At 46.8% G+C, this 25,794-nt stretch overlaps 1 protein-coding gene across 1 annotated transcript in view; it reads right to left on the bottom strand.

Annotated features, from left to right (window-relative positions):
• The window catches only part of Nrap (nebulin related anchoring protein), a 69,026-nt gene that overhangs the window by 28,031 nt on the left and 15,201 nt on the right, over positions 1-25,794 (bottom strand). Inside the window, exons 10-24 of the mRNA XM_051199765.1 lie at positions 24,945-25,043; positions 23,616-23,732; positions 19,983-20,087; positions 18,611-18,718; positions 17,251-17,355; positions 14,553-14,651; positions 13,584-13,688; positions 12,641-12,748; positions 12,297-12,398; positions 10,187-10,384; positions 9,602-9,706; positions 5,868-5,966; positions 4,194-4,298; positions 3,083-3,190; positions 502-813 (exon numbers count right to left, since the gene is read on the bottom strand). Of these exons, the coding sequence (XP_051055722.1) occupies positions 502-813; positions 3,083-3,190; positions 4,194-4,298; positions 5,868-5,966; positions 9,602-9,706; positions 10,187-10,384; positions 12,297-12,398; positions 12,641-12,748; positions 13,584-13,688; positions 14,553-14,651; positions 17,251-17,355; positions 18,611-18,718; positions 19,983-20,087; positions 23,616-23,732; positions 24,945-25,043 (1,875 nt within the window). The remainder of the gene's footprint in view (positions 1-501; positions 814-3,082; positions 3,191-4,193; positions 4,299-5,867; positions 5,967-9,601; positions 9,707-10,186; positions 10,385-12,296; positions 12,399-12,640; positions 12,749-13,583; positions 13,689-14,552; positions 14,652-17,250; positions 17,356-18,610; positions 18,719-19,982; positions 20,088-23,615; positions 23,733-24,944; positions 25,044-25,794) is intronic.

Below are 25,794 nucleotides of genomic sequence, written 5' to 3'. Positions count from 1 at the left end.
CACACACACATTATATACATACACACACTACACACACACATTATATACATACATACACTGCACACACACACATTATGTACATACACACTGCACACACACACAGTATATCCATACACACACTGCACACACACATTATATACATACATACACTGCACACACACACATTATATACATACACACACTACACAAACACAGTATATACATACATACACGGCACACACACACATTATATACATACACACTGCACACACACACACAGTATATGGATACACACACTGCACACACACACACCATTATATACATACACACACTGCACACATACACAGTATATACATACACACACTGCACACACACACACCATTATATACATACACACACTGCACACACACAAACATTATATACATACACACACTGCACACACACACACACTGTACATACATACACACAGTATATACATACACACCACACACACACACATGAATGTATATATACACAGCTTACATCACTTTGCAGGCCATAGGCTTTCTTGGCCCACTCCACCTTCATGTCCGTGGGCAGAGCTGTGAAGTAGTGTGATATCGTCCTGTAGCCTATGTCGGTGGCTAAGTGCTGCGCCTGGCGGGCGTGGGCGAGGTGGATCATGTCCAGGGAGACATGACACTGAGACTTGGTGTCCTCAAAGCCTTTCTTATACTCCAGCTCACTCTGTAGCTTGGACATCTGCAGTGAGTGGCTCATCCGAGAGTCCGCCCGTGCGCTCTGTGCGCCAATGAGTTTCCCTCTGGACCTCTCGGAGTCCTCCTTGTACTTCACCTAAATGTGAACACACAGCAGGGACATGGTCAGTGTCCTCCACATGCTGGGAGGCATGAGTCAACACAAAGCCACCTGGTAGGATCCTACTAGACAACGGTACACTCCCTCTAATCAAGCCGACGAATGAAATGTCACCCCTGGGTGCTAAATGCCACGATAGACCTCACGTTTCTGTGAGACATTCTCAACTTGAGACTTCTTGGTCTTGACTTTGTCTTGTTTGTTAACACTTACTTATTTTTATTTCACGTGTATGGCTGTTGTACCTGCATCACAGTTATGCAGAGCCCCCAGAGGCCAGAAGGCGGCATCTGGTCCCCAGAAACTGGAATTACAGATGGCTGTGGGCAGTCACATGGCTACTAGGAATTGAATCCAGGTCATCTGGAAGAGCAGCAAGTACTCTTAACTGCTGAGCCATGTCCCCATCCCTGTTTTAAAATCACCTGTGTGTGTGTGTGTGTGTGTATGTGTGTGTGTGTGTATGTGTGTGATGCTTTGGTTTATTTTTTATTTTTCTAAACCTTATTATATATAAAAAAATTTACTATTAAGTAAAAATATCACACACCAAAATATCCAGAGCTCAGTGTGCTTCTGTGCAATTAGAACAGGCATTTGGAATAGAAGCTGCGGAGCTTTGTATTAAATTTTACATTTATTTCAGTATTGAATATATTTTGTTCACATATCCATCACTGAAACAAATAAACAAAAATCCGTGGCAGAATTAAACCCAGAAAAACAATTAGCTGTGCACCCTCCTTCATAATTCTTGTCTGTTACCTGTACTCAGTCTGTTTTCATATTCTTTTTAAGGCTTTGTGTGTGTGTGTGTGTGTGTGTGTGTGTGTGTGTGTGTGTGTATGCGCGCGTGCACATGTACAAAGGTTCTAAGACAGACTGAAATAGGACTTCAGAGCCCCTGGAGCTAGTTACAGGCAGCTGTGAGACACCTGAGATGGTTCCTCTAGAGAAGCAGGAAGTGATCTCAACCTGCATCACTTCCCAGCCACACCCTCTGTTTCTTAAGTGACCTGTTGTCCTCCGCAAAAGCTGACTTAGAATCTTTAAGGGTAATAGCGGGAGCATCATAACTAAAAAGCAGGCAGTCACAAGACTCAAAAGGCACAGAGCACCCCAGACGCAGCCCCAGCTGGGAAAGGGGTCCCAGAGCCAGAAGAGGGTGTGCTGCCTGAAGACAAAATATGCCACACAAAGCACAGTGGGAAACGGAAGGAAGACAACGAATCCAGTCAGGTGGTGTTATCCGCAATGCCATCACTGTTGCATTGTGGGAAACTCTACTCTCATCTTCCAGCAACAGCGTTGATACCCGTCTCTATTTATTGTGGATGGGACATGGGGTAATCCCACGTCCCTCGTGTACCCACAGGCTGGGTTATAACATGTTACGTGGCAGAATTTAAACCAACCACATCAGCAGTCCACTGGATAAGCTGCTACCCTGATGTCTCTCCCTTCCCTTTCTCTCTCCTCTCTCTCTCTCTCTGCTTTGTTTTATTTTGAATTTTTTTGTGTTTTATTCTTTTTGTTCTGTTGCTTAATTCAGTTTAGTTGGTTGTCTTTGGGGGTGGGAGTTGGGACGACCTCAGGTAGCGAGGCTGACCTTAAACTTCTGATCCTCTGGTCTCTGCATCTAGAACACTGAAATTACAGAAATGTGCCAGCATAGCCCTTCCTCCTCTCTCTCAATCTCTCTCTCTCTCTCTCTCTCTGTCTCTCTCTCTCTCTCTCCTTTCCTTCTCTCATTTTTTTTTCTCCTTCTGCCTTTCAAGCATGGCTTTCTCAAGGTAGGAAACGAAGTTCTGCTTACACTCTGGCCTCAGTCAGAAAAGAGCACACATCACGGAAGCATGGTGTGCGTGGACTCGTTTCCCGTGCTCACAGCGATTTTACAGTCACCAGAACTGGATGTGGAAGGTTAAACAACCTGTTTAAATAAGAGCACTATGGCATGCTACACGGCATAGAAGGATTCCATCCACAGTTTGTCTGACAGAAGACATCGGAACCGTGTCACCTATGAAGGAGGGGCATGGAAGACTCTTGCCACTGTGGTTTCTACTTGCTGGAAAATTGGTATGTGGCAACAGCAAGCTGCCCATGGGAATGATGGTCTCACTGTGAAGGGTTTGCTATGATCCCACTTTCCCATAGGAGCCCAGAGGCCCAGGGAGACAAGAGCCTGGACAGACAAACAGCAACAGAGCTGTGCGGTCTTCCTGATGGCTGCGGGACTCACCTCACTGGCCAGGTCTCTCCCAGCTTTGGCTGTCAGGAATGCCAAGGAGTCGAGTCTCAGCTCAAACCCTTTCGCCTTCTGCCTTTCCCAGCTGCTCTTGTACAGTGTCTGCGGAGACGCAAGAGAGCAGCCGTCATCCTTCGTGAAGCAGTTTCTCTAGACTCTGAAAACCCCAAGACACTACAGCAGTGGCACCTAGCCTGAGAGGCCGGGCTCTCTGTCCTGCCTGAAGGTCTCTTAGTGCATTGCACTTCCATCAAAAGAAGCAAGGATTAAACCTCAAAAATGCTTTAAAAAATAATATCCTTGGTGTCACGCAGAAGTCTCACAACCATCTGAGATGCAGCGACATTCCACTGACAGCACTGGAAGGTCTGTTCCCTGGGTTTTCCTCCCACACCAGCAGCAGGACTCTGCACACCATCCCCTCCACCCTCAGCCTCCAGTCCCTGAGGTCTTTCTTTGTCCCCTAACCCAAACCCCAGCCTCCAATTTTAAGGTCTTCCTTCTGGAAGATCCTCCCTTCCTTACAGAGCAGGGATCAGTTCTGCCTTCTGTTTCTCCTTCCCGCCTATTCCCAGTGTGTTGAGAGCCAAGGACAGGCACACTGGGACAGAAGGGTCAACCATGGACACTGTCACACCAGGGAGCCCACACTGTGCACGCTCCTGAAGATCACCACGCACATACACTCGCTGAAGTCCCGGGACAACCCAGCATCGTGACAGCCTAGTGGCAAAGGCTGGGGCTAGCTTCACTTTACTAACGGGCATCCAGCTGTAAAGATCCGGTCTAAGGTTACACGCTTGGTAAGTGGTAAAGCTAAGGACCAAAGTTTGGAGTCAGCATCTGGGTGTCTCTCTCCACCACTCGATTCTGACTCTTGGCATAAGTACTCTTCCACCCACCGTGATCTGTTCAGTAACTGAAGAGCCCTGCCAGACATTGCTAGGAAAGTTGTTTACCTCCTCCCCAAAGCAAGGGTCAGGAACCAGAGCCACTGGGATGAGCAGATAGGCTATAGTTGAACCATACACTACCAATGTGGCTGGTGGGTCGATGACTGACTCCAGAGACACAGGGAAGCATTGCCCACACCCTCCTGTGGTACCTCACTGAGCTGAGCAGCATTGGCCCGGGCTTGCAAGAAGAAAGGCTCATCTTTGCTGATGGTGTACTGATGGACAAACTGCTCATTGCCAGCCTTGTAAGCCACCTGATGAGAGAGCGCAGGGTTGGTGAGGGATATGGGTGGGCCACCCATCACAATTGGAACTACATCAATGGAATCAAGGACACTGAGATAAATACAATAAGCCAGGCACAGACAAAGGCCACATGATGCCACTCATCTGTGGGAGCTGAAGAAGCTGACCTCAGAAAATTAGCAAATAAAGGCAAGAAAGAGGACAGGAGTCAAGGAGAAAGAGGGGGTGTGTCCTGGGTACAAAATACAGACGGTGGAGGTAGTTCTGTTACATAGCACATATATACATATGTGTATACACACACGTATAGATATACATGTACATATGTATATGTATATCTAAGTGTGTGTGTGTATACACACACATAAGTACACAGTCCATGGGCTACAGCAATTAACTTTACAGTCTTGAGAGAAATACCAAGAACGTGCAAGGTTCCCCAACACATACAAACCATATTTAATAATCAAAAGTGTTAATTACCTTGTTTTGATCACTATACATTGTGTTTGTTTATCAGATCATAATACTATGCCTCATAACTAAGTTTAAATATTGTAAGTCAGTTAAAGTAAGTACACGCCTATGCCTGTAACTCCAGCACTAGGGAGGCTGAATCAGGAGGGCTGCTGAGAGTTTGAGGCCAGCTTGGGCTATAGAGCAAGAGCCCCATCTCAAAAAGCAAAAGCAAACATAAAAAAAGCAAATGTGTAATGCCAGGACAGACATTAAGAAAACCCTGTGTAGCGACAGAGACCAATGTAGACATTCTCCTCCAGGCTTTCGGGTCCCACACCCTTCCCTAGAATCACCACTGTCCTCACAAATCCATTGTCGTCTACATTCACTGTGAACATCAAACATTGACCACCACCACCACCCTACCCAGAGGGCTCCAAAGGAGGCCAGGCAGGGAGCACACTCCTCCTGCACCCCACGATCAACCTTCATACTCTGGAAGGAAGTGACCCCAGGAAGTGGGCAGTGACCAAGCCAGCCTATCTATGGAAACAGACCTCTGCTTTCTCTCCCCTTTCTCCCCTCCCTCACAATGTGTTTGTAAGCAATAGCTTCTCCTGCTTCGGACAGCCCTCTGGGGGCCGGGACAGCATCTGCTGAACCCCTGAGAAGGAAGGTTAGGCAGAGCAGGCGGTGGGAGTTAACGGAGTGGCTCTGGGGTAGACAGAGGTTAGCAAAGCATACAAATGGTAGCTGCTTGTCCCGACTTCCTTATCTGAACTCAAGTAGCACATGGCCAAAAGCAAATCCTCCTCCAACATGAGTCTCTGTTAATCCACAATTATACTCTCAGATAAAGGACAGAACAAAGAGAAAGAAGGAAAGGGGGATTAAGAAACCCTGGTGGCGAAAGAGCGGCATGTGAGTCCATCTTAGTGACTGGGGGAGAAGCACCGTGTGGACCAGGGAGGCTGGTGACTGATCTGCAGACTTAGGCCTGAGGCACGCCGCCGGGTCCAGACTCCTGAGCTGTGCCCGGGCAGCATCTGCTGTTGTCTGCAGAGATCCCAGGCCCATGACACAGCAAACCGGTGTCGAGAGGGCAACCCAGGACTCACCCCACTCTGCAGCTCCTGGCTCTTCCTGGCATGCTCCATCTGGGAGCTGTCAGCCACACTGGTGAACTTCAGCTCATCAGCTCTCTGCCGGTAGTTTCTCTATTTGCAAAGAAAAGGTACCCCGTAGCGTTAGGATGGACATGCCCTCTTCCAGCACACACACACACACACACACACACACACACACACACTCATACACACACACACACACACACACACATACTCACATACTACTCACACGCTCACACACACACACATTCATACACACACATACTCACACACTCACATACTCACACGCTCAAACACACACACTTTTGTACTTTTTAATGGCTCAAGCATTTCCTTGAGAGGAGGGGTGTTCTTGCAAGTACTAAAAACAGAGAGAGCACACGTACAAATATGTGTGACTTCATGTGCATGTAGACCAGAGGTCAGTCTTGGAATCCTGGGCATCTCCCTCCCTCCCTCCCTCTCTCTCTCTCTCTCTCTCTCTCTCTCTCCCTCTCTCCCTCCCTCTCTCTCTCTCCCTCCCTCTCTCTCTCTCTCTCTCCCTCTCTCTCTCTCTCCCTCTCCACCATATGCTTTGAGGCAGGGTCTCTCACTGAACCTAGAACTTGTCTCCTCCTGCCTCTGCGCCTGTTTTGTTTTTGCTGTGATGGCTGGTGAGTCTTGTGCCTTTCAGCAAACCCTGCACATCACTGTGCACACTGAGGGTGCATCTCCCAAGCCAAGGTCTGACACTAGAGGGGTGAAGTGGGGCAAACTTGGTAAAAACTACAAAGGCAGGTTCAAATCTCAACTCCACCTTTTTCCAGTTCCCTGACTTGGCCTGTCACTTAACAGACCCAAGACACCCTTCCTTCAGCTGCATAACGGTAACAGCAAGGCAGGAGGCTCTGTCACCTTGAGGTGGAACAGATACTTCAACCACATTCTTTCTACACCACCGAAGAGCAAGGCATACAGGACTGGTGAGTCTCCATCACCACTGCCCGAGCTGTTCCTATGACTCCAAGGAACTAATTAAAGAGGAACAGCAAAGCCACGGGGTCCTACGTCATTCTGTTTCTCTGAGGTCTGTTTGGTCTGAGGTCTGTCTTTGTCCCACAGCCAGTAACTATTTGGCAAATTTTCACGTGTTCCAATTCTGTCTCCCCACGGGGACTTCTTGTCTTTGCTGGGATTATTTCCTCTGGCTTTTCCACTGGAGGTGCCAAAGTGGATGAGAAACGTGGCCTCATTCTGTGGCTTGTTGAAGCGATAGTGTAGGGAGCTAAGAGCTGGCGCCGCCAGAACTTTTAGTGCCATTATCAGAACCAGTATTTTGAGGACCGAACAGTGACAGAAATATTGGACACTCAAATCCTCTTCGTTTGAAAGGAAACCACAGATGTAAGGGAAGCCTTACTACAAGCACCAGACCCCAGTGCAGGAAGAAAATCTCTCTCTCTCTCTCTCTCTCTCTCTCTCTCTCTCTCTCACACACACACACACACACACACACACACACACACACACACACACACACCAACACAGGCAACAAGACGCTCAACCTGCTGAAATGCAGAGTCAACCCAGGAGGCAGAGCCTCTGGGCATGCTATTAAGATGGGTTCAGATGGAAAGGGAAGGCACACCCTGAATGTGATGGCACCATCCCAGGGACTATGGATCCAGACATTATCATTATCAATTATAACAGTAATAATAACAATAATCCATTGTGGTTGTCATGTGACCAGCTGCCCCATTCTCCTGACACCATGGCAGACTGGACCATAAACCCTAAGCTGCTGACACCGTGGCAGACTGGACCATAAACCCTAAGCTGCTGACACCATGGCCCCCCACCATGACAAGACTGGGCCATCAAACTCAAAGCAAAAATAAACCCTTCTTGTCTTAAAAAAAAAAAAAAAATCTAGGGACAATATTCCAAAGAGATTGCTGACTGTCCTCCCTAGTTTCTGTGTCAGATGGGAAAACTCACCATGTAATTGAGGGAAGTCACATGACCCTTTTGCTTCTGGAAATTCTCAGTCACCCTAGTGCAGGCCCTGGTCAAATCCTAAGCACTTACTTTGGAGCTGAGAGTTCATTCTACTATATTGGAGCACAACAAAAACCAGAATAAGAGATAAAACAAAACAAGACACTGCCTCTCAAAGGCTTACAAAGCAGCAGGGGACAGAGAAAGCGAAGCAAACACCCAAGTCTCTGAGACAGAAAGGACAACTGCCTGGACCCCCTCCCCCACTGCACTCGGATCCAAGATGGCGCTCTTCTTGCTCTACCTAGATCTCAGCGGGTCTCAAAGGAGGTGATGCTCCTTCCCTGCCGTTTTCCTGGTTTGCATCTTTTAAAACCAGATATACCTTTCTATGAGAGTAAGTAAGGTGGAAAATGAGGATAAATGACAAAGCATGTGCTTGGGGATGCGTGAGATATTATCAGGGAGTCCTCGAGGCACATGAGGCTCTGAGGACTGGGTGGGTCTGCTTGTGAGTGGAAAAGCAACTGTTTAAGACTGGAATGACAGCCACAGCGTCTGTGCACACGGGACAGTAGTGACCAATGCAGTCACTGTGAGTGGACACACTCGAGTGCTCAGTCAACTACACCAGGACTGAATTAGCGTGTCTATAAATGGCGGCTCTTTCTTCCCTTTGCAATGTGTCCGCTCAGCCCTCCTGGCCCAGGAGCAAGAATCCCCTTGAAGATCCCAAACAAAGTTCCTGACATAGTCACACTGCAGCATGCAATGTCCTTCCCAAGTCCCCTCTGCTTGCTGCCAAAGCAGCTCCCCAAGACATAATCGGTTGCACAGGTTTAGGTCATGGGCCTTCTCGTGGGCCTGGAAGTGTCTCTCCTTCTCGTTTTCAAATGAGGAGAGGGCCCACACGGCGTAGTGACCATGCCCAAGTCTCCAGAGAGTGCAGCAAACATGCACTACGAATACCAGACCCCCAGTCCATGCCCTTTGTGTCAGAAAGACATCACAGGTTGGTTTCTTGGGGTGAAAAGTTTTTCAGATCTCAGAGGACTTTCTCCCCATTGGTTGGTGTGAGTGTGTGTGTGTGTGTGTGTGAGTAAGTGTGTGTAAGTATGTCTCTGTATGTGTCTGTGTGTGAGTGTGTGTGTGTCTATATTTGTCGTGTGTGTGTGTGTATGTGTTGGGATGAGACTCTGCTTTTGATTTATTTATGTTTCATATATACCTTGTGATAGCTATATCTTCAAGGCAACTTTATCTAATGTTTCCAATAATTTAATGTGTGATACAAACTCTCATGATGTGAGTTTGTGATCTTGGGAATTTTGGGACACTTTTTAGTTTTCCAGGCTTTCAGCTGCTCTGTCTGTATTCTACACTACACTTTCTACACTAAATTATTCCCTGGATAAGACTACTTCTTATAGCATGGTGGTGGCACACACCTTTAATTCCACAACTCAGAAGGCAGAGGCAGCCTGCTCTACAGAGACATTCCAGGACAGCCAGGGCTACGCAGAAAAGCCCTGTCTCTAAAACCCACTTTAAACAGGACTCCTTCTTTTTGAAGAAGCTGGGCATGGTAGCACAAGTCTGTAATCCCAGCACCAGGTAAGAAGAAACAGGGATTTGGAGTTCAGGGCCTGCTTTGGCTGCACAGGGAGATCTTGTGTCAAGAAAACAACAATAAAAAAAAAAAAACTAAACAAAAGCTTCCTGCAGGAAGCAGACACGCAAGTTACCTCGCTGACGAGCTGTCCAGCCTTCTTGGCTTGTTCTAGATTGAGACTCCCCTCGGTCAGCCATCCGACCCCTTTCATCCATGCCAGGTCAGCTTTGTACTGCAGCTGCAAGAGAAATGTCACCAAGCTGTCACCCGACACACACAGACATGACCGAGCTGATGGGAAAGTCAGGAAAACCCAGAAAGCTGCTGCCGTTATCCTCAGCAGGTGGTTCTTTGGGTGGTAAAGTCAATGGGGTCCCCCTTGTGATTGAGCTGTGGTTCTACCTTAGTGTTGAAACACTTTGGGCTGACCTAGAACAATGTCTCATACTGTCTGGCCAACATTTCCAACATGTTTCTCCTTGACTCGCGTCGTTTCCAGTACATCCTGACTTTCACACGGGCTCTGAGTCCCGCCCCATCCCGAGTCTCTACTACCTTGATTGGCTCTTTCTCTCACCTGTCTTCCCTGGACCTGGAGCAGCTAGAGTTCTTCCTAGTTCTCTGTGTTACACAATGGACCCCCGAACAAGGCCAAATCACTCTGAGAGGGCACCTAAGGCCAGGTGCACGATGGAGCCAGCAGCTGGTGGACACTCACCTCGCTCTGGAGCCCAGAGGCTTTCTTGGCCCATCGGGTCTTCATGTCTTCAGGCAGCACGGTATATTCATGCAGTTTCGTTCTATAGTCGAGGTCGCTGGCGAGAGCTTGGGCCTTTTTAGCATGCCTGAGGTTCACCATGTCCACGGGCAGGTGGAAATGAGCCTTGCTCTCTTCAAACCCTTTCTTATATTCCACCTTGAAGGCAATGAACAGGACTCGCTGGTTAGAAGTTGTTCTTGTAGCAGCTATGTGAAAGTATGGGAGAGACTCTCGGGCTCTCAGAAATGCCGAATTCTGCCTGAGACCACCTGTTACAAAGGCGGCCCAAGTCACTATCACCGAGGTCACGCTGTCCTTGCTTCCTACCCCCTTGTCTCTCTAGGATCGTTTACCAAACTCACCCTGTGCGTGGCTGTCACAGGAGAGGACACCATGTATGCCTTCTTCAGAGGTTTTCAGAGGCAAAACAAAGCGTGGGCTACAGAGCCAAACAAACCTAACTCAACCCTGACCTGCCCTTGGCCAGCTGGGCAGCCTCTGGAAGGTGAAAGCACCTCCCTTAGGGCTCATTCTCCTTAAGGAAACTGTTGTGATGAATATTGATATAGGGGCAGAAAGGTGCGTAGAAAATGGACCGCCGCGTGCAGACAACACACGTTAATGACGAGACTACAGCGGCGGCGGTGGCGGTGAGGATGATGGACGGCAACAGTGAATGGTATCCACGGAAGCAATGGTGATGACTGATGATGGTGGGGATGTGCTCATGGTGTTAGTGATCAGTAAGGTGATGGTGGCGGCGGTGATGGTGACAGCACTGGCTGTGACGGCTGTGGTGGTAAGGGTGGTGGTGATGTTGCCGGTAGCAGTGATGGTGGTGTTGACACCAGTTATACGGTGAGGAAATATGGTGATGCAAGGTGGTGAGAGCTCTGGGGTCTAGCTCTCTACTCTTGTATGGCTTTGCCACCATTGGCTTTGGATTGCGGCTACTCAAATATAACAATTAGTTGTCCATTTGAATCAAAGCTCGGTTGTAACTCTTACTGCCTCTTTATGCTTTGCGAGCGAGCATGCACTTTACAACCCATGTCCTGTGACACGTCTAAACGAGTGACTTTGACGCCAGCTCCCTTACTTCACTGCATCCGAGGTCTCTTAATGGCCTGTCAGGCAATGATGCTTAGCTGCAGGCCAGAGCTGCCTGGCTCCATGGCTTGGCTAGGGAGGGATAAAGCGGGAACTCAGAGCGTGTGTCCCTGGAGAATGCTTTGCACTGGGCGGAAGACATAACTGGAGACCACAAGAGTCTCCAGCCACACTCTCCTTTCCCAGTGCCCCTGCAACCATGCCTTTCCTGGGTGGCATTAGCAATGTCAGTCTCCAGTTATGTACAGACAACAGTGTTCAAGTTGGTTGGAGTCTGGGATGCCCCATCTACCTGGAAAATATCTTGAACGCTCTACGCTTATGACCACAGGATTCACCCAGAGCATCATCACAGTAAACTATGTGGTTATTGTTTACCCCTCTGCTATGGTTAGATATGATTTGCCCCCACATTACATTGAGGTGTAATTCCTCAACAGTAGGTGGGGGGGGCAAGTAGAAGTGTTTGTTTCTTGGGGCAGATAATGTGTCCTCATGAACGCCTCTTGCGGGGCTGGACTCACTATCACGAGAACAAGTTGTTATTAATGTAGCGCCATCTCTAGCATTCTGTCTTAACAGCAGGGCAGTGGACTAAGACACTCTCCCATCTGTGCTAAGTTCTCGGGGGGAGGGGAGCCGAACTTGTGAGCTCTCAGCTCTCATAGCTCCCGGATCTCTCGCAGTGTTTTAGCCATAGTAACTGCTCGGCAAATATCTGCGGCATAAGTAGATGTGTTCAAGCGCCTGTGTGCCTTGATCAGTAGCTCCTGTCATCCTCGGGGCCATACACCTCACACTTTTAAAGAACATCACGCTTTGGGAAAACAAAGAAAGCGAACACGTTCCTCATGTAAGCCCAGAAAGAAAAGCATTGTGGGTGCAAGTCTGTACAAAGGAGGAGAAAGATGCCCAGGGGCACAACAGTCTGGGGCCGGGTGGGGCAGGGCGAGTTTACCTCACTGCTCATCGCGGCCACCAGCAGGCAGTGCAGAAGCCTAGAGTCTGCAGTTCCCGGGGCTTTGCCTTTTGTTTTTTCATATTCTTCTTTGTATTTAATCTTGAGAGGAGGAAGAACATCTAGCGTGAGCAAGGGAGTAGCTATAGAGGCAGCTCTGGCTGTAACGAGTTCGAAGAGAACAATTCTGGGGGGAAAAGCCCCCCCCCCACCTTTCTCAAACCCGGAGAAGATTAAAGTATTGCGATGTTTACAATGTTAACAGTCATTATTTTTCCAGCTGGCAGCTGGCATCACATCGGAACCACTCCTTATACATTTCTGAGTCAACGAGAGGAACCTACATTGCTAGCAAGCTCCCCCGAGGCTTTGGCGGCCAACAGAGGCATGGCATCCAGCTTCATTTCAAATCCTCTCCCCTTTGTCTTGTGCCAGCCTTCTTTGTACTTCACCTGACAAACAAAAACACAGGTGAGTGGGAGCTGCCCCCCCATCCCCACCCCCGCCTTCCCCGCTGGCTGGCCGCCATCTGTCGGAAGTTGAGAGGTTTTTCTTCTTTAAAGCAAGCTTGGTTTCCACCATTGTTGGAGTGCAGGAGAGTCTTGCCTGGTATCGTCAAGACTGTCACAGTAATCTTTGGCACAGTTCACTGATCCTTGGTACCACTCACAAGGGACAGGATGGAGAAAGGACCCCCATTGCCTGGTCCTGTGACTTTGGGCCATTACCTCTCTGGCCCAGGGCTAAGCAATCGCAAAATGGGCATTATCATTCTCTAGGCTGCTGGAAAGGTAAGTTGGGGTGGGGAGCATGAAGACAAACCCTAAACTGGTGAGGTACTGCCAATATGCACGGGACTGATGTTGCCTGGCAACAGCTACTGTGTGTGGTCCCTTCCTACATGCTTTGTAGGCGCTAACTACAAATCTTCGCACAAACTGAGGAGCAGGAAGTTGAAGATATTTGCTAGGGTCACAGAGATAAAAAGAGTCCACTGTGATTTCTGAATCCATCTGTCTCATGTCTAAACCCATCCTACCAAGGGGTAGGAGCTACGCTAATGCCACGCTGTCTCGCGTGACACATCACGCTTTTGTCACCGAAACCACGGCCTCAACATAGAGCAGTCTTGCAAAGAGCATCCCCAGGGTCTGACCAAGTGTCAAGATGATGAGATTCTAAATTTACTGTGATGAACACCCTAAAAAGACCCTTCCTTGGGAGGAAGCTGGCCGTGCTCATTGGACCGTTTCTCGCATGCACGAGCTCCCTCCACCTTGCTCTGACCTCGCTGAAGAGTTTGGCATTGGTCTTGGCCTTGACCATCTGAGGAGCATCCTGGGGCAATGTGTAGTTCAGCTTGTTTCTCTCGTAGTCAGCACGGTAATTAACCTGTTGGATTTAAAAGACATCTGCAAGGTTTGTATACGGTAGGAGCAAAGCCTTGGGGAGAACATTTGGCTCCCGCCTTCCTCTGATTACCCGTCACTGAGAGGGGGTTCCTGAGAACGGCCCTCTATAAGGAAACCTGTAATTAGGTGGGATGGTTTATTTAACAGATTGAAGATGCCAAATAAAACAATGAAGCAGCTCACAGGCACATTCAAGTGTGTGAGTTTACAAGACATTTTTAACCTGCTGCTGTGCTGAAAGTTTGCTACAAGCAGGCTAGACACACACTCGATGGTAATCAAAAACACAAACAAAACACCCAACATTATCGGTAGTAATAATTGATAATGTGTAGCTATCAAACGCACAGTTCAGAAAATGCACCTTAAATCTTATGTGCGCAAAAGAGATAAACAAACGGTGATTCCTTTCTTCTGTTTCTTTGGATTTTCAAGACATGGTTTCCCTGTGTAGCCCTGGTTGTCCTAGAACTCTCTCTGTAGACCAGGCTGGCCTCAGACTCATAGATCCTCCTGCCTCTGCTTCCTGAGTGGGGGCATTAAAGGCTTGCGCCACCAGCGCCGGGAAGACAGGTGGTTTCTGATGGAGATGGCAAACTGATGGAGACGGCAATGCCATCTGTGAGTTGACTGACATTTACCAATCAAAGCTGGTACAATACAATATACTCTACTCTTGCATATGCTGACATCCCCTATACTCAAATGTTTGGAAGGAGGGGCAACATTTCATGACTGCAAGTAGATTGCCCAGCATCGATAAAAGTAAAACCCTTGGGGTTAGCTACCCAGAGGCCTCACCGCAATTGCGGAATTCCCAGTCGGGTGGGGACGTGTTACATACGTGGCTCAGTTGCTGGGCATTGATTCTGGCTTGAACAATCTGCGGTGTGTTTGTCACTGAGCTGTACTTCAGTTTGTTGATGCTCTGCCTGTAGTTGACCTAGGCAAAAGCAGGCACAGGGAATGTCATTTGCCATTTAGTGTAGTGGATCTCAGGGAATTAGGACAAGAATGGAAACTCCTAAGTGATACCAGTGGGTGTGGCAAGCCAACAGACGGAAGTAGGGCATGCAAGGTCATCAGGTAACTGAGCAGTGAACACGGGACGCGTGCGTCTTTCTTCACGCTATCCGCCAGAGCAATGCCTTTCTGCGCGCGTGCGCGCACACACACACACACACACACACACAGTTACTGGCAATAGTAAGTGTTGGCAAGGACAAGGTAGCTATGGCATCTGACAGTACTGTGGTAATGGAATCCAGAGCAGCATTTGAGAACAAACACAAGATCTCTCTGCCCAGAGAAAATGGAGGCAGGGTCGCTTTGTAAAACAAGTGAGGAGCTGGAGAGATGGTTGGGAGTGTGCACAGGTCTCAACAAGAACCAGAGTTTGGTTCCCAGCACCCACATCAAGTGGCTCATGAATGGGGGTAACTCCAGCCTCCAGAGCATACACCAGGTCAGGACCATCAGTTGGCTTCCAGTGCGGTCCCCAGTGGGTGCAAAATTGAAGACAATGACCCTGAATTCTCCTCCGATTCTCCCTGAATCCATTAGGAGCAAACAGTTCAACAGAGAGAGATGGGATCCCCGGATCTCTTCCGCCATGCCTGACTTTTGTAGCCTCCTGATTGCATTTGAAGGGATCCATTCCTGCCAGTATCAGTTGGCCACGGTTATGGTGCTTCCTGTATACCTCCTACGGCTCCAAGAACTCCAAACATCCTAATATATTTAATCCCCCAGTCGCCCTGCAGTAACCCACACCTTACCATGTGGTAACAGAAGCATGAGGAACCACAGTTATTGTTCAGCTAGTATGAGAGCTGTGGTTGGCATCCCAGGCCAACTGGCAAATTGGTCCTCGGCTGTTCCCTTGGGGGTTTGCTCTGTAAGCCCAGTTTACCTGGAGTGCTTGGGAGTACTGCAGACGGACAAGGATTCCCCGTTGTACGTTTAGACCAGGAAATGTATTCCATGTGCAAGCAAATGACGGATAAATCTGTATCTCAAACAGCACATATGGACACGGCAGAGCTTACAGCACAGAGCTGGCTACCCTGCAGACCATCACTTAAGTGTTTTTTCATTAATAATTCAAGGAGAAAAAAAAAACTTTGTATGTCCAGAGTATACAGAGAAGATTGGAGACTGTGAAGTCATTTCAATGTCAGCCACTAATGAGATTAGAGTGCTGTGACTTCCTAATTCAGAAGGAAGAAATTATCAGCTCATAATAGAAACTTATTAGAATTCAGGACTATGCATGATAAAATGTCACAAAACTGTAATTTCAAAATAGCACATTCCTTCCTGATAATTCTGCACTAAATATGCCGCTGAACACAATTACTTTTCTCTGCAGGACATAATTAACAGACTCCATGATTAATCACATCCTCCCAGTTCCATTAACGTTTGGCCACGGCTTCAATCTACATTCTGAAAAGGCTCTATGCTAAACACTGAGTCCCATTTTAATTCTATTAGTATTTATAAAAATCCATGTAAAGGAATGCCCTCTAATTAAGGACCCATGCTGTACTTCATTTCATGGCTATTTTACCACCTTTAAGGCTACCAGATGGCAAGACCATAAATTCTCAATTCTCTTGAAAAAAAAAAAAAAAAACACTTCCCAAAGTTCCTGAATGCTAATAATATACATTGGAAATAATTTGCTCAAATACATACTAGAGGCAAGAGAGTAAGAAGAAGGAGGTTAAGATGCATCCGTACCTATATTAGCCATGACTTGGTCCCAGCTGATTGCCGAGACATGCGGTGTAGCAGCACTTTTTATGCTATGTTTCGATTTTACTCTGCACAGGCACAAGCAAGCAATGACCCTGGGTATGGCTCACGCCCTATGAGCTTAGGCTCTATCTACTTATTAGATTGTAAATTGAAGATCACCTTTGCTGGAAAACTAAGAGGTCAACTCTTCTTTAAGAGAGCAAATTACTTTATCTTTTTGTTTATGCCTTTTTCTATATTTTCTAAAATGTCATATAATAACATTATTGTGGAGGCAAAACAATAATTTTAATTAATTGTATTATTTGTTCGGGTGTAACCATAAGTAGGCTTATTCCTGTACTAAGTGATCCATCCATCCATCCATCCATCCACCTCTCCATCCATGCTTGCCAATATAACCCTGAGAAAAAGGTATAGCCAACATTACCACTCACTCTTAACTTACACCTACTTGATCTTTAGCATACTATATTCTAATTTCTTCAGGTCATCATTGCTGTGGAATGATTATTATGTATCCAGCAGATTTAACTCTCCATACTCTACAAGGATAAGTTAACTTCAGGATGCTTTTAAGACAAGAGCAGAATCACCCATATTTTACACAGAAAGTGAGTTTTTAAGTCATGCATGCATGATCTTCCCAGAGGAAGGGCAGGCCCCTTTCCCAGTCCCTCCAAACTCCTATATATCGGTGGGATTTTTTCCTTCCCATCTTGCTACTTAAGCTTTGCTCCACAGCGAGTCATAATACGAAAGGGGAGTAGAGGACTCACATCCTTCAGGGGAACAAGTTTCATCGTTGTTTGGTAGGATGGTGTGAGGGTGGCTGGGTAGTTGTAATTCACAATGTCATGCTTATAATCAGCCTTGTAGGCAACCTGAAACCCAAAGCGAAGAGACATGAGCTTCTAATTTCCCCTGACCTTTTCTGAATATCATAAATATTTTTAAAACATAATTAGGAACAGAATTAATTCACTTTCATCACCTCAAAAGAAAAATTATAATGTTCACACGTTTACGTTCACACAGCCTTTAACTAATTGAAATTATTCTTAGTTGGTCCAAAATCAGTCAGCTTCCATGTGTAATATATTTATTTTATCTTTCTTTTTAATTGTGAGACCCCCTCCTTTTTTGTTTTGTTTTGTTGGTTTCTTGTTGTTGTTATTTTTAGTGAGCACTTGCACACAGGTATAGTATGAGCGTGCTTCTTGGCAAGCTTTAAGAAAGCGAATAAAAAGTTTTTATTCCGGAGTTTCCGGTTATAACAGTCAATGTCAGCACCCTGAGGCAGAGGAAGCCCAGCATTTGGATGGTTTGAGTGTGAACTCGGTATTCTTTAAGCGCTTATTCCCTCCAGGCTTTAGAATCCGGTATCTGTGTATCTGTGAAACCAGATGGATAGAGCTAAAGGGGGAGCAGGCGTTGCTGTGCTGTCCCTCCCCTGGAGTTTGGTTCTAAAGGGGGAGCAGGCGTTGCTGTGCTGTCCCTCCCCTGGTGTTTGGTTCTAAAGGGGGAGCAGGCGTTGCTGTGCTGTCCCTCCCCTGGAGTTTGGTTCTAAAGGGGGAGCAGGCGTTGCTGTGCTGTCCCTCCCCTGGTGTTTGGTTCTAAAGGGGGAGCAGGCGTTGCTGTGCTGTCCCTCCCCTGGTGTTTGGTTCTAAAGGGGGAGCAGGCGTTGCTGTGCTGTCCCTCCCCTGGAGTTTGGTTCTTCCCACTCTGTGGTTCTTTCAGTCACAGAGTGTCTTCAATGACTGAAAAAACAGAAACCAAGTTTCCAGCTAACTAAGCAACTGGAAGTCACGAAGCTCTGAGGTCCCACAGCGTTTCACACAGGAATCACACTGAACACAAACTGTGTCCTTCAGTCGCTGAGCAGTTTGTCATATTGGACCAACTATAATAAAGCCTTCAAGCCAAAAACTCAACTGAGACTTAACCAAGGCTTAGCTGAGCCTCGAAAGCCTTACAAGTTCTTAGACATTCTTTATTGTGTTGGTTAACATTTAAAGGTCTGATTTTACATATCAAAACATACATATTTTTAAAGGGGAGTTTAAAAGAGTTGGCCAAATTCTTCATGCCCCAACCAGCTGACTCCCACTGCCCCTTAACCTCACACACACAACTCACATTGCTGGCCAGGCTGCCAACTTTGAGAGCGTGGAGCATACGTCTGTCCATACCGACTCCTTCATAGTGGCCTCTCAGATGGGTCTGGTAGTTTTCCTTATACTTATTCTACATGAAAATATTAAACTTTTGATTAAAATTTTCCAACTAGGTGCAGGTAAGCTAAGTCTAAAACTAAGCACAGTTCCACTACTTGGGGGGGGGGGGGGGAAATACAAACGTTTAAAAAACAACTTAAATTTCAAAAGAGCACAAGAACTTGAAAGACAGGCAGACAAGCTCAGAGAACACGGCTCGTGGGAAACACCAAGCAGACTGATTGTTTGTTCGCTTTTTACACGTTTAGTTTTAAATGTACCAGACTTTTCCAGTATGCAAATATCCATGAGACTGAGAAGCTGGCAGTGGACAAAGTCCTGATAGTGTGGTCATGGCCAAGTCATTGCACAGGCTTGCCTTCTTGTCGAAATGCTGTCAGCCCTCCACATCAGTAGATTCAAATAACCTCAGACTGAGATATTTGAAAAGAAGGTTGTGTCTGTACTAGACATGTATGAGCTGTTCTCTTACAGCTTTCTCTTTAAAAATGTAGAAAAGCGATTTATGTAGCGTTGATACACTGAGAATTACAAGAACTCGGGAGATGGCCTGACGTGTATGTGAAGGCTATGCCCCCCCATTGCTACACCATTTTTACATAAGAGCCTTTGGAATCTTAGGGTTGTAAAATCTACCAAGGAGGTCCTGAACCAATCCCCTGTGGATACAGAGGGATGGTTACACACGAAATATAGAACCTGATCTTTGTCAAATCTTATGATGTAAAAAATTCATCGCTATGGCAACCATGTAAATAATGAATAATGTCCTAAATGCTGTTTATCAAATAAAAGGAGAGCCAGAATGGAATGAATATGTCTTCAAACCTTCTCTGAGGATATCCAAATCTGTGACACTCTAGCATTTGGTTTCTGGTCATGTGTAAAATAGGGAACTGTTATCTGGCTCTCAGACTGACTATGAAGCGAGATTATACATTAACTCAGAAGCACAGTCATAGCGAGAGGGGCCACCCACCGCATGCTCCATCAGGCTCCCATGCTCGCATTCAGCACCCAGGAACAGACACTGTGCACACAGATGGAATGCACAAGTACATTGAGGCCTCAGTCGCATATGGAGAAGCAGGGAAGGTTGGGGTTGTGACATCATTTGATAAGAAGACACTCCTAACCAAAATTCAAGGTACCATGCACCCAGGAGGGCATGGTTCTCCAAGACACATGGATACAGTCACAAAGACAATCTCTCAGGAGAGCCAGAAGCTCAACTCACAAAATGTGCCCAGAAAGATGCTTAGGTAGCAACTCACGTCACTGGTGAATTTTGAGATCTTGCTCATACTCCTGAACTGGGGTGTCTCACAGTAGTTGATACTGTGACCTCTACTGCTTTCCAGACCCTTCTTATACTCCACCTTGGGGAACCAAACACCAGATGCTTAACACAAACAAACCTGAATTCCTTCTTGAAAACACTCCCAAGACTTGACTGGGATATCCTTTAGAAAACCTTCAACCCAAGATCTAAGTAGGACCGGGGATACTAAAAGTGTGTGCGCGTGCGCGTATATGTGTGTGTGTGTGTGTGTGTGTGTGCGCGCACGCGCACGCGCGTGTGAGGGTATGAGTGTGTGAATGTGTGTGGGGGTGTATGTATGTGTGGGGGGGTATGTGTGTGCCTGTGCATGTGCAGGTGTGTGCACGCACATGCATGCATGCATGTGAGTGTATTTTTTACTTTATAAAATAAATAATAAAACAAGTTATTTCATTCTGAAAATTACAAGTATGTAGGCTTCTCCATAGCTCGTACCATAACGCCCCACACAGATGAAGAACTGTAAGAGTTAGGTGTAGCTCAGGGACAGTGAGTGTTCCCAGTGTGGGGGCTCAGGGTTTGCTCTGCAGTATCACACAATGGTAATAATGACAGTGGCAAAAATGATTTTAGAAATGGCGTGAGTTAAAATGCCTTGTATGTGATACCCAGACTTCTAGCCACGCCCTGTTTCTTCTGAGAGCCCACCACACAGACAAATCCACTTGAGAAATTCCTCCCACTGTAGACCCACATGCATCTCTCTGTGAACACAGCAAGAGGATTTTACAACGATGCTTTACTAAGGAATTCGATGGAGGATCCCACTGAGGCAGGCCACCTTTAATTTAAAATAGGCTGGTATTGGAGCCCACCGGTGTTGCATACCTGTTGTTACCAGATAGGCAGTCCGTCCCCGGTAATTGCAGCTAATGGTGAGCACCACAAAGAGAGGCAGAGCTGGCCTGCCTTACTGATAATCATAAAGGCAAAACAAAACAGAGTGCCCTTGGGATCACTCACTGAGGGAAATACAATTTAAATTGTTACAGTGCCTGATAAAACTATGTGGCAGAGCTAAGCCTTTCAAAAGCATGCAAGGTGCATTTTAATGCTGACAAATGACGTATAGTTAAAAATACAAAACCCTGGTATGCATTTGGATCCTAGCTCTAGGGATGCATCCTTATTTGAAAGCAGGGAGCTGGAGAGATGGTTCAGTGCTAAGGGGTCAATGCTCTTGCAGAGGACCTGGGTTCAGCTCCCAGTACCCACATAGGGGATCGCCAGTTCCAGGGACCCAATGCTCTCTGAGCATAAATAAATACTCAGGCATGTGCATGTCCACATAGAATAAAATACATTTAAGGACTAAAAAATGTTTAATTGTGTGTGTGTGCGTGTGTGTATGCACCCATATGCACTCACAAGTCCGCCTGTGGAGGCTCAGGTGTGTGCTGAGTGTCTTTCCATTACTCGCCCCCTTATTTGTTGAAGCATGGTCTCTTGCTGACCCTGGAGCTTGCTGTTTCAGCCACACTGGTTAGAGAGCAAGCTCCTAGGCCATACCTACTCCTGATCCACCAGCCCCACCCCGCCACTTTAACTTAGGGTGCTCAGGATCTAAGCTTACTCCCTCATGTTTATGTAGTAAACACCTTACACATTGAGCCGTCTTCCCAGCCCTATAAATATATGTCTTCATAGTCATATCTGCAGAAAAAGCAGTGGCCCTTTGTAGTGAGATATCCACCCCACCCTCACCTGTTGCACTGACCACGCCCAAGTGGGCGTGGCCACAGACTGTGCAGCCCTGAAGGGGGAGGGGGAGTAAGGCTCATGCTCTCTTGGTTTCCAGTTGGGTCACTGAGAGCAGCCTGGGCGTGGATCCTAGGAGTGGGAACTTGCAGGTCATGGATTTCTTATATAAGTGACTTCTCCCAGAATAAAATATAATAACCCATTTATTAACCTTGTCCCATGTATCTTAATCTGTGCATCTACAGCTCATTTCTACGTGAATATACTCCTGGGTGGTTGGACTGTCCTTGGCCTCCACCTACCCAGCGGTCTATGAGTCTACTTTTATCCCTGAGATCTCTATATCACAATACTTTCCTACCAGAGCTAACAGAATGATCACATTATATGTATCATATATGACATGATATGTCAATATTAATTATATATTAATATAACCATTATCATGCCATTTGGCTAACGAAACAGATCAAATATTTCAGGCTTTGTCCTCCTCACTGTCTCTATGTTAGGTGCCCAAATTTACCATGACAGCCTAATGGCAACCAAAAGCAAGATGAAGTCAGATACTCTGTGGCTGTGTGCTAGACACTTCATCTATAGAAATAGGCCCTGAACTAGATTCAGGCCATGAGCCAGATCTGAAACAAAGGCCACCGTGTGCTGATATCTGCTCTGGAGCAAAATCATCTAGAACTTCTAAGCTCTCAGCACCAGACCACCAACCACATCAAAGCATCCAAGGCTCCTGACAAGGCTCAGGGAAGTCTGATTCTAGACATCCAAAGGTCAAAGGTCAGAGGGTCACCAGTCAGTCCAGTTTGAGGTCAAGGCCTTACAGAAGTAACAGGGTGTTCTAAGATATCTGCATGTCAGCATCTGAGTCACCATAGCCACAATTCTTCCCCCTAGTCAGAGCTGCCACTCAAAGGACAGGAGCCACTCACTGTGGAGAGACATTAGAGCTCCAGGGAGCTAGAGGACAAATGTTCTTGCCAACTAGTCCTGGTTCAGAAAGGCTTAAATATGGGGTGGGTCAAACGATGTGCACCCCAGAGCAGCCAGGCCAGCCTGGAAGGAAAGGGGAGCCCACGTGGTAGACACAGCTCCTCTGAACTCTGACCCCAGTGATAAGGGAAATATGGCATTCACAACAGTCTTTCTAGACTTTGATTCCACACTAACGTAACAACTTACAGCTTTAAAAGTTGGAGCATAGGGGCTGCACAGAGGGCTCAGCCTGCTGTTCTTGCAGAGGACCTGAGTTTGCTTCTCAAGTTGGACGGCTCATAACTACCGGTAGCTCCAGCCCCAGGGGGACATGGCTCCCTCTTCTGGCCTCTGAGGGTCCTTGCACTCACGTGTGTGTGTGTGTGTGTGTGTGTGTGTATACTCGCACACACAAATTAAAAGTTAAAACAAATCTCTAAAAGTTGCATCATCTACTACTCGTTTTGACAACTACAAATCCATTGATTGGCACATCTGAATATTCAGCAAGACAGTTTTGAGCCAACAGAGGAGATATATATATATATATATATATATATATATATATATATATATACATACATACATACATACATATATATATATATATATGCACTATTTGGAAACTGGTCACATGCAGATAGTATGATAGTATGCATGGTTCATTTTGTTTGCTTTGAGGCAGGGTTTCACACAGTACAGGCTGGTTTCCAATGCATGCCTAGAGTGGCCTTGAACCCTTGCTCCTCCAGCCCTGCCTGTCAGGTAAGTGCCAGGGTTATGGGTATGTGCCACCAGCATCAGTGCTATTGTTAAACAGGGCCTCTGAGAGGAAGCCGGGCGGTACAGGAGTATGGCTCTGCTCAGCACTCACCTCACTCACAAGCTTGTTCACACTCTGAGCTCGATTAAGAACCAAGTTGTCCTGGGCTGTGAGGGAGTGAAAGTGGGCGGCGCCCTTCATCTTGTGGAAATCCTGCCTGTATTTTATCTGGAAAACGCACACAAAGAGAGCCAAGAGTTGGGGTTGCTGCACTCTGCAGGAGAAACCTGAAATAAGCCCAGAGATAATGCTAACACTAACACAGTAGAATTCCCTAAAGAAAGGAAGATTGTTAAGTCTAGAAAACACTCGAAGTTACGTTAGAACTTTTCCTGGACCCTCTCACCCTTTGCTCTCCAACCCTGCCTGGAGAAAGGGAGGGGGGTTCTTGAGATGCAGCAAAGAGAAATTCTGACCCCACCCAGCCTTCAAATTCAACCCCATCTCTGCTTTGTCTGCAGAAGAGAAAGGAGTAACGTTTGCACTTCCCTCCTCAGAGCAAAGGTGGCGCTGTCCAGGGTTCCTGGGTACTCACTGAGCAGTAAGAAGGGGAAAGGGATGAAATGCATGAGAGGCTCTAGTCAGAGACCAAGCCCAAGTTGGCATGCTAAGAATTGCAGTGAGTACCACACTTTACCATGTTTAATTATAGCCTGCCCCTCAAGGACTGCCAGCTGCCTAGCATCCTCCAAATAAAAACCACTCATCACTCACTGGCTCACACCCAATTTGATAATCACACGATTGCTCTTATTGGGGGATGTTTGTACACTGTGTGAAGATGTATTTGTTGTGATTTGTGTAATAAAAGGCTGAACGGTCAATAGCTAGGCAGGAGGTGTAGGCGGGACTTCCGGGCAGAGACAGGAAGAAGGAGGTAGTTGACACACGTCACCAGGACACATGGAGAGGAAACAGGAGATACAAGATGGAAGAGAGGTAATAAACGGGTTAATTTAATTTGTAAGAGCTACTTAGGAACAAGCCGAGCTAAAGGCTGAGCTTTCATAATTAATCACAATCTCCGTGTCACTATTCGGGAGCTGGCTGGGGGGGGCAGGGAGACAGAGAAAGACTTGTTACATTCTTTCAGCGAGCTTTTGCCCTAAGAGGCTGGATTTCACAATGCGGGTTTGGTTTCACAGTGGGTTTTGGTTCGACTTAGTGTGTGTCTTTTCAAAAGACAAACGAGCAGGGCAGCTTATCTAGCTCTATTTCCCTGTGCACAGATAAAGGGACTCAAAGTCTATAAGCAGAGCGAGCGGACACCGTGAGTTTGGACCTGGGGCTAGGCTGGCTCTCTTTTCACTTGTACGGGCTTTCAGTAAATGCAACCCTCTGAACTCCCGTACCTCCACCTCCGACTCCGCCAGTACTCACATCACTAGCAAGTTCATTGGCCTTCTTGGCATTCCGATAAGCTGGGGTGATCATGGCCGGGAAGCTGCCCTTTCCCCTAGGTTCATCTTCTGAGTAAACCTGACGAGTCAACCAAAAGCTTCAGTCAGTAATGTGACCCTCCTGGCATGGGCGCTCAGCAGTGACAGCTCAAGAGACAGCTGTCAGAAAAGCTCATCCACACGGGACATTCCAGTGACTGCCAGAGATGTTCCATGTGGTGAATATGAGTAGATCCTGGAGTCTGGACCACTATGTAATACATACATGCATATGCATACACATACAAGCATACATACAAACATGCATATATATACATACACACATGCATACATGCATACACATACATAAATACATACACACAATACATATACATACATGCACACATACACACATACATGCACACATACATACATATCTGCCATCATCAATCATCACATTACCAGACAAGCCAGAGACTCTCCCACGCCCACAGTTCATTGAGTGTACAGGTGGTTGTATTCCGTTAGTCTCAAACATTACTTTGCTTAGACCCAACAACAGCAATCTATGCTCAGAGTGCTTTGACTCTGCTCCCCGTCAGCCATGAGTGTTGTGTAACCAGAAATCCAGTAGAACGAAACCTTTTGTAACTTTGTGAAGAGGAACCACGTGTTGCTATTCATCTCTGAAATGGGGTAAATTTATGTTGAAGAATAAGGTCTGTCTCTCTCATTTTCATTTTTCCTTCCCTTCCGGAACACCACTCTCCAGCTCCCAGAAAGAAAACCTCTCACAAAACCGGCACCCCACGAGTGAGAAGGGATCCCAGAATCCCCTTCACCCCTGGGCA

Source organism: Phodopus roborovskii, unplaced genomic scaffold, assembly GCF_943737965.1.
Source record: "Phodopus roborovskii unplaced genomic scaffold, PHOROB, whole genome shotgun sequence".
Lineage (NCBI taxonomy): Eukaryota > Metazoa > Chordata > Mammalia > Rodentia > Cricetidae > Phodopus > Phodopus roborovskii.
Note: the sequence above shows the minus strand (reverse complement) of the source record. Positions and strands in the feature narration are given on the sequence as shown.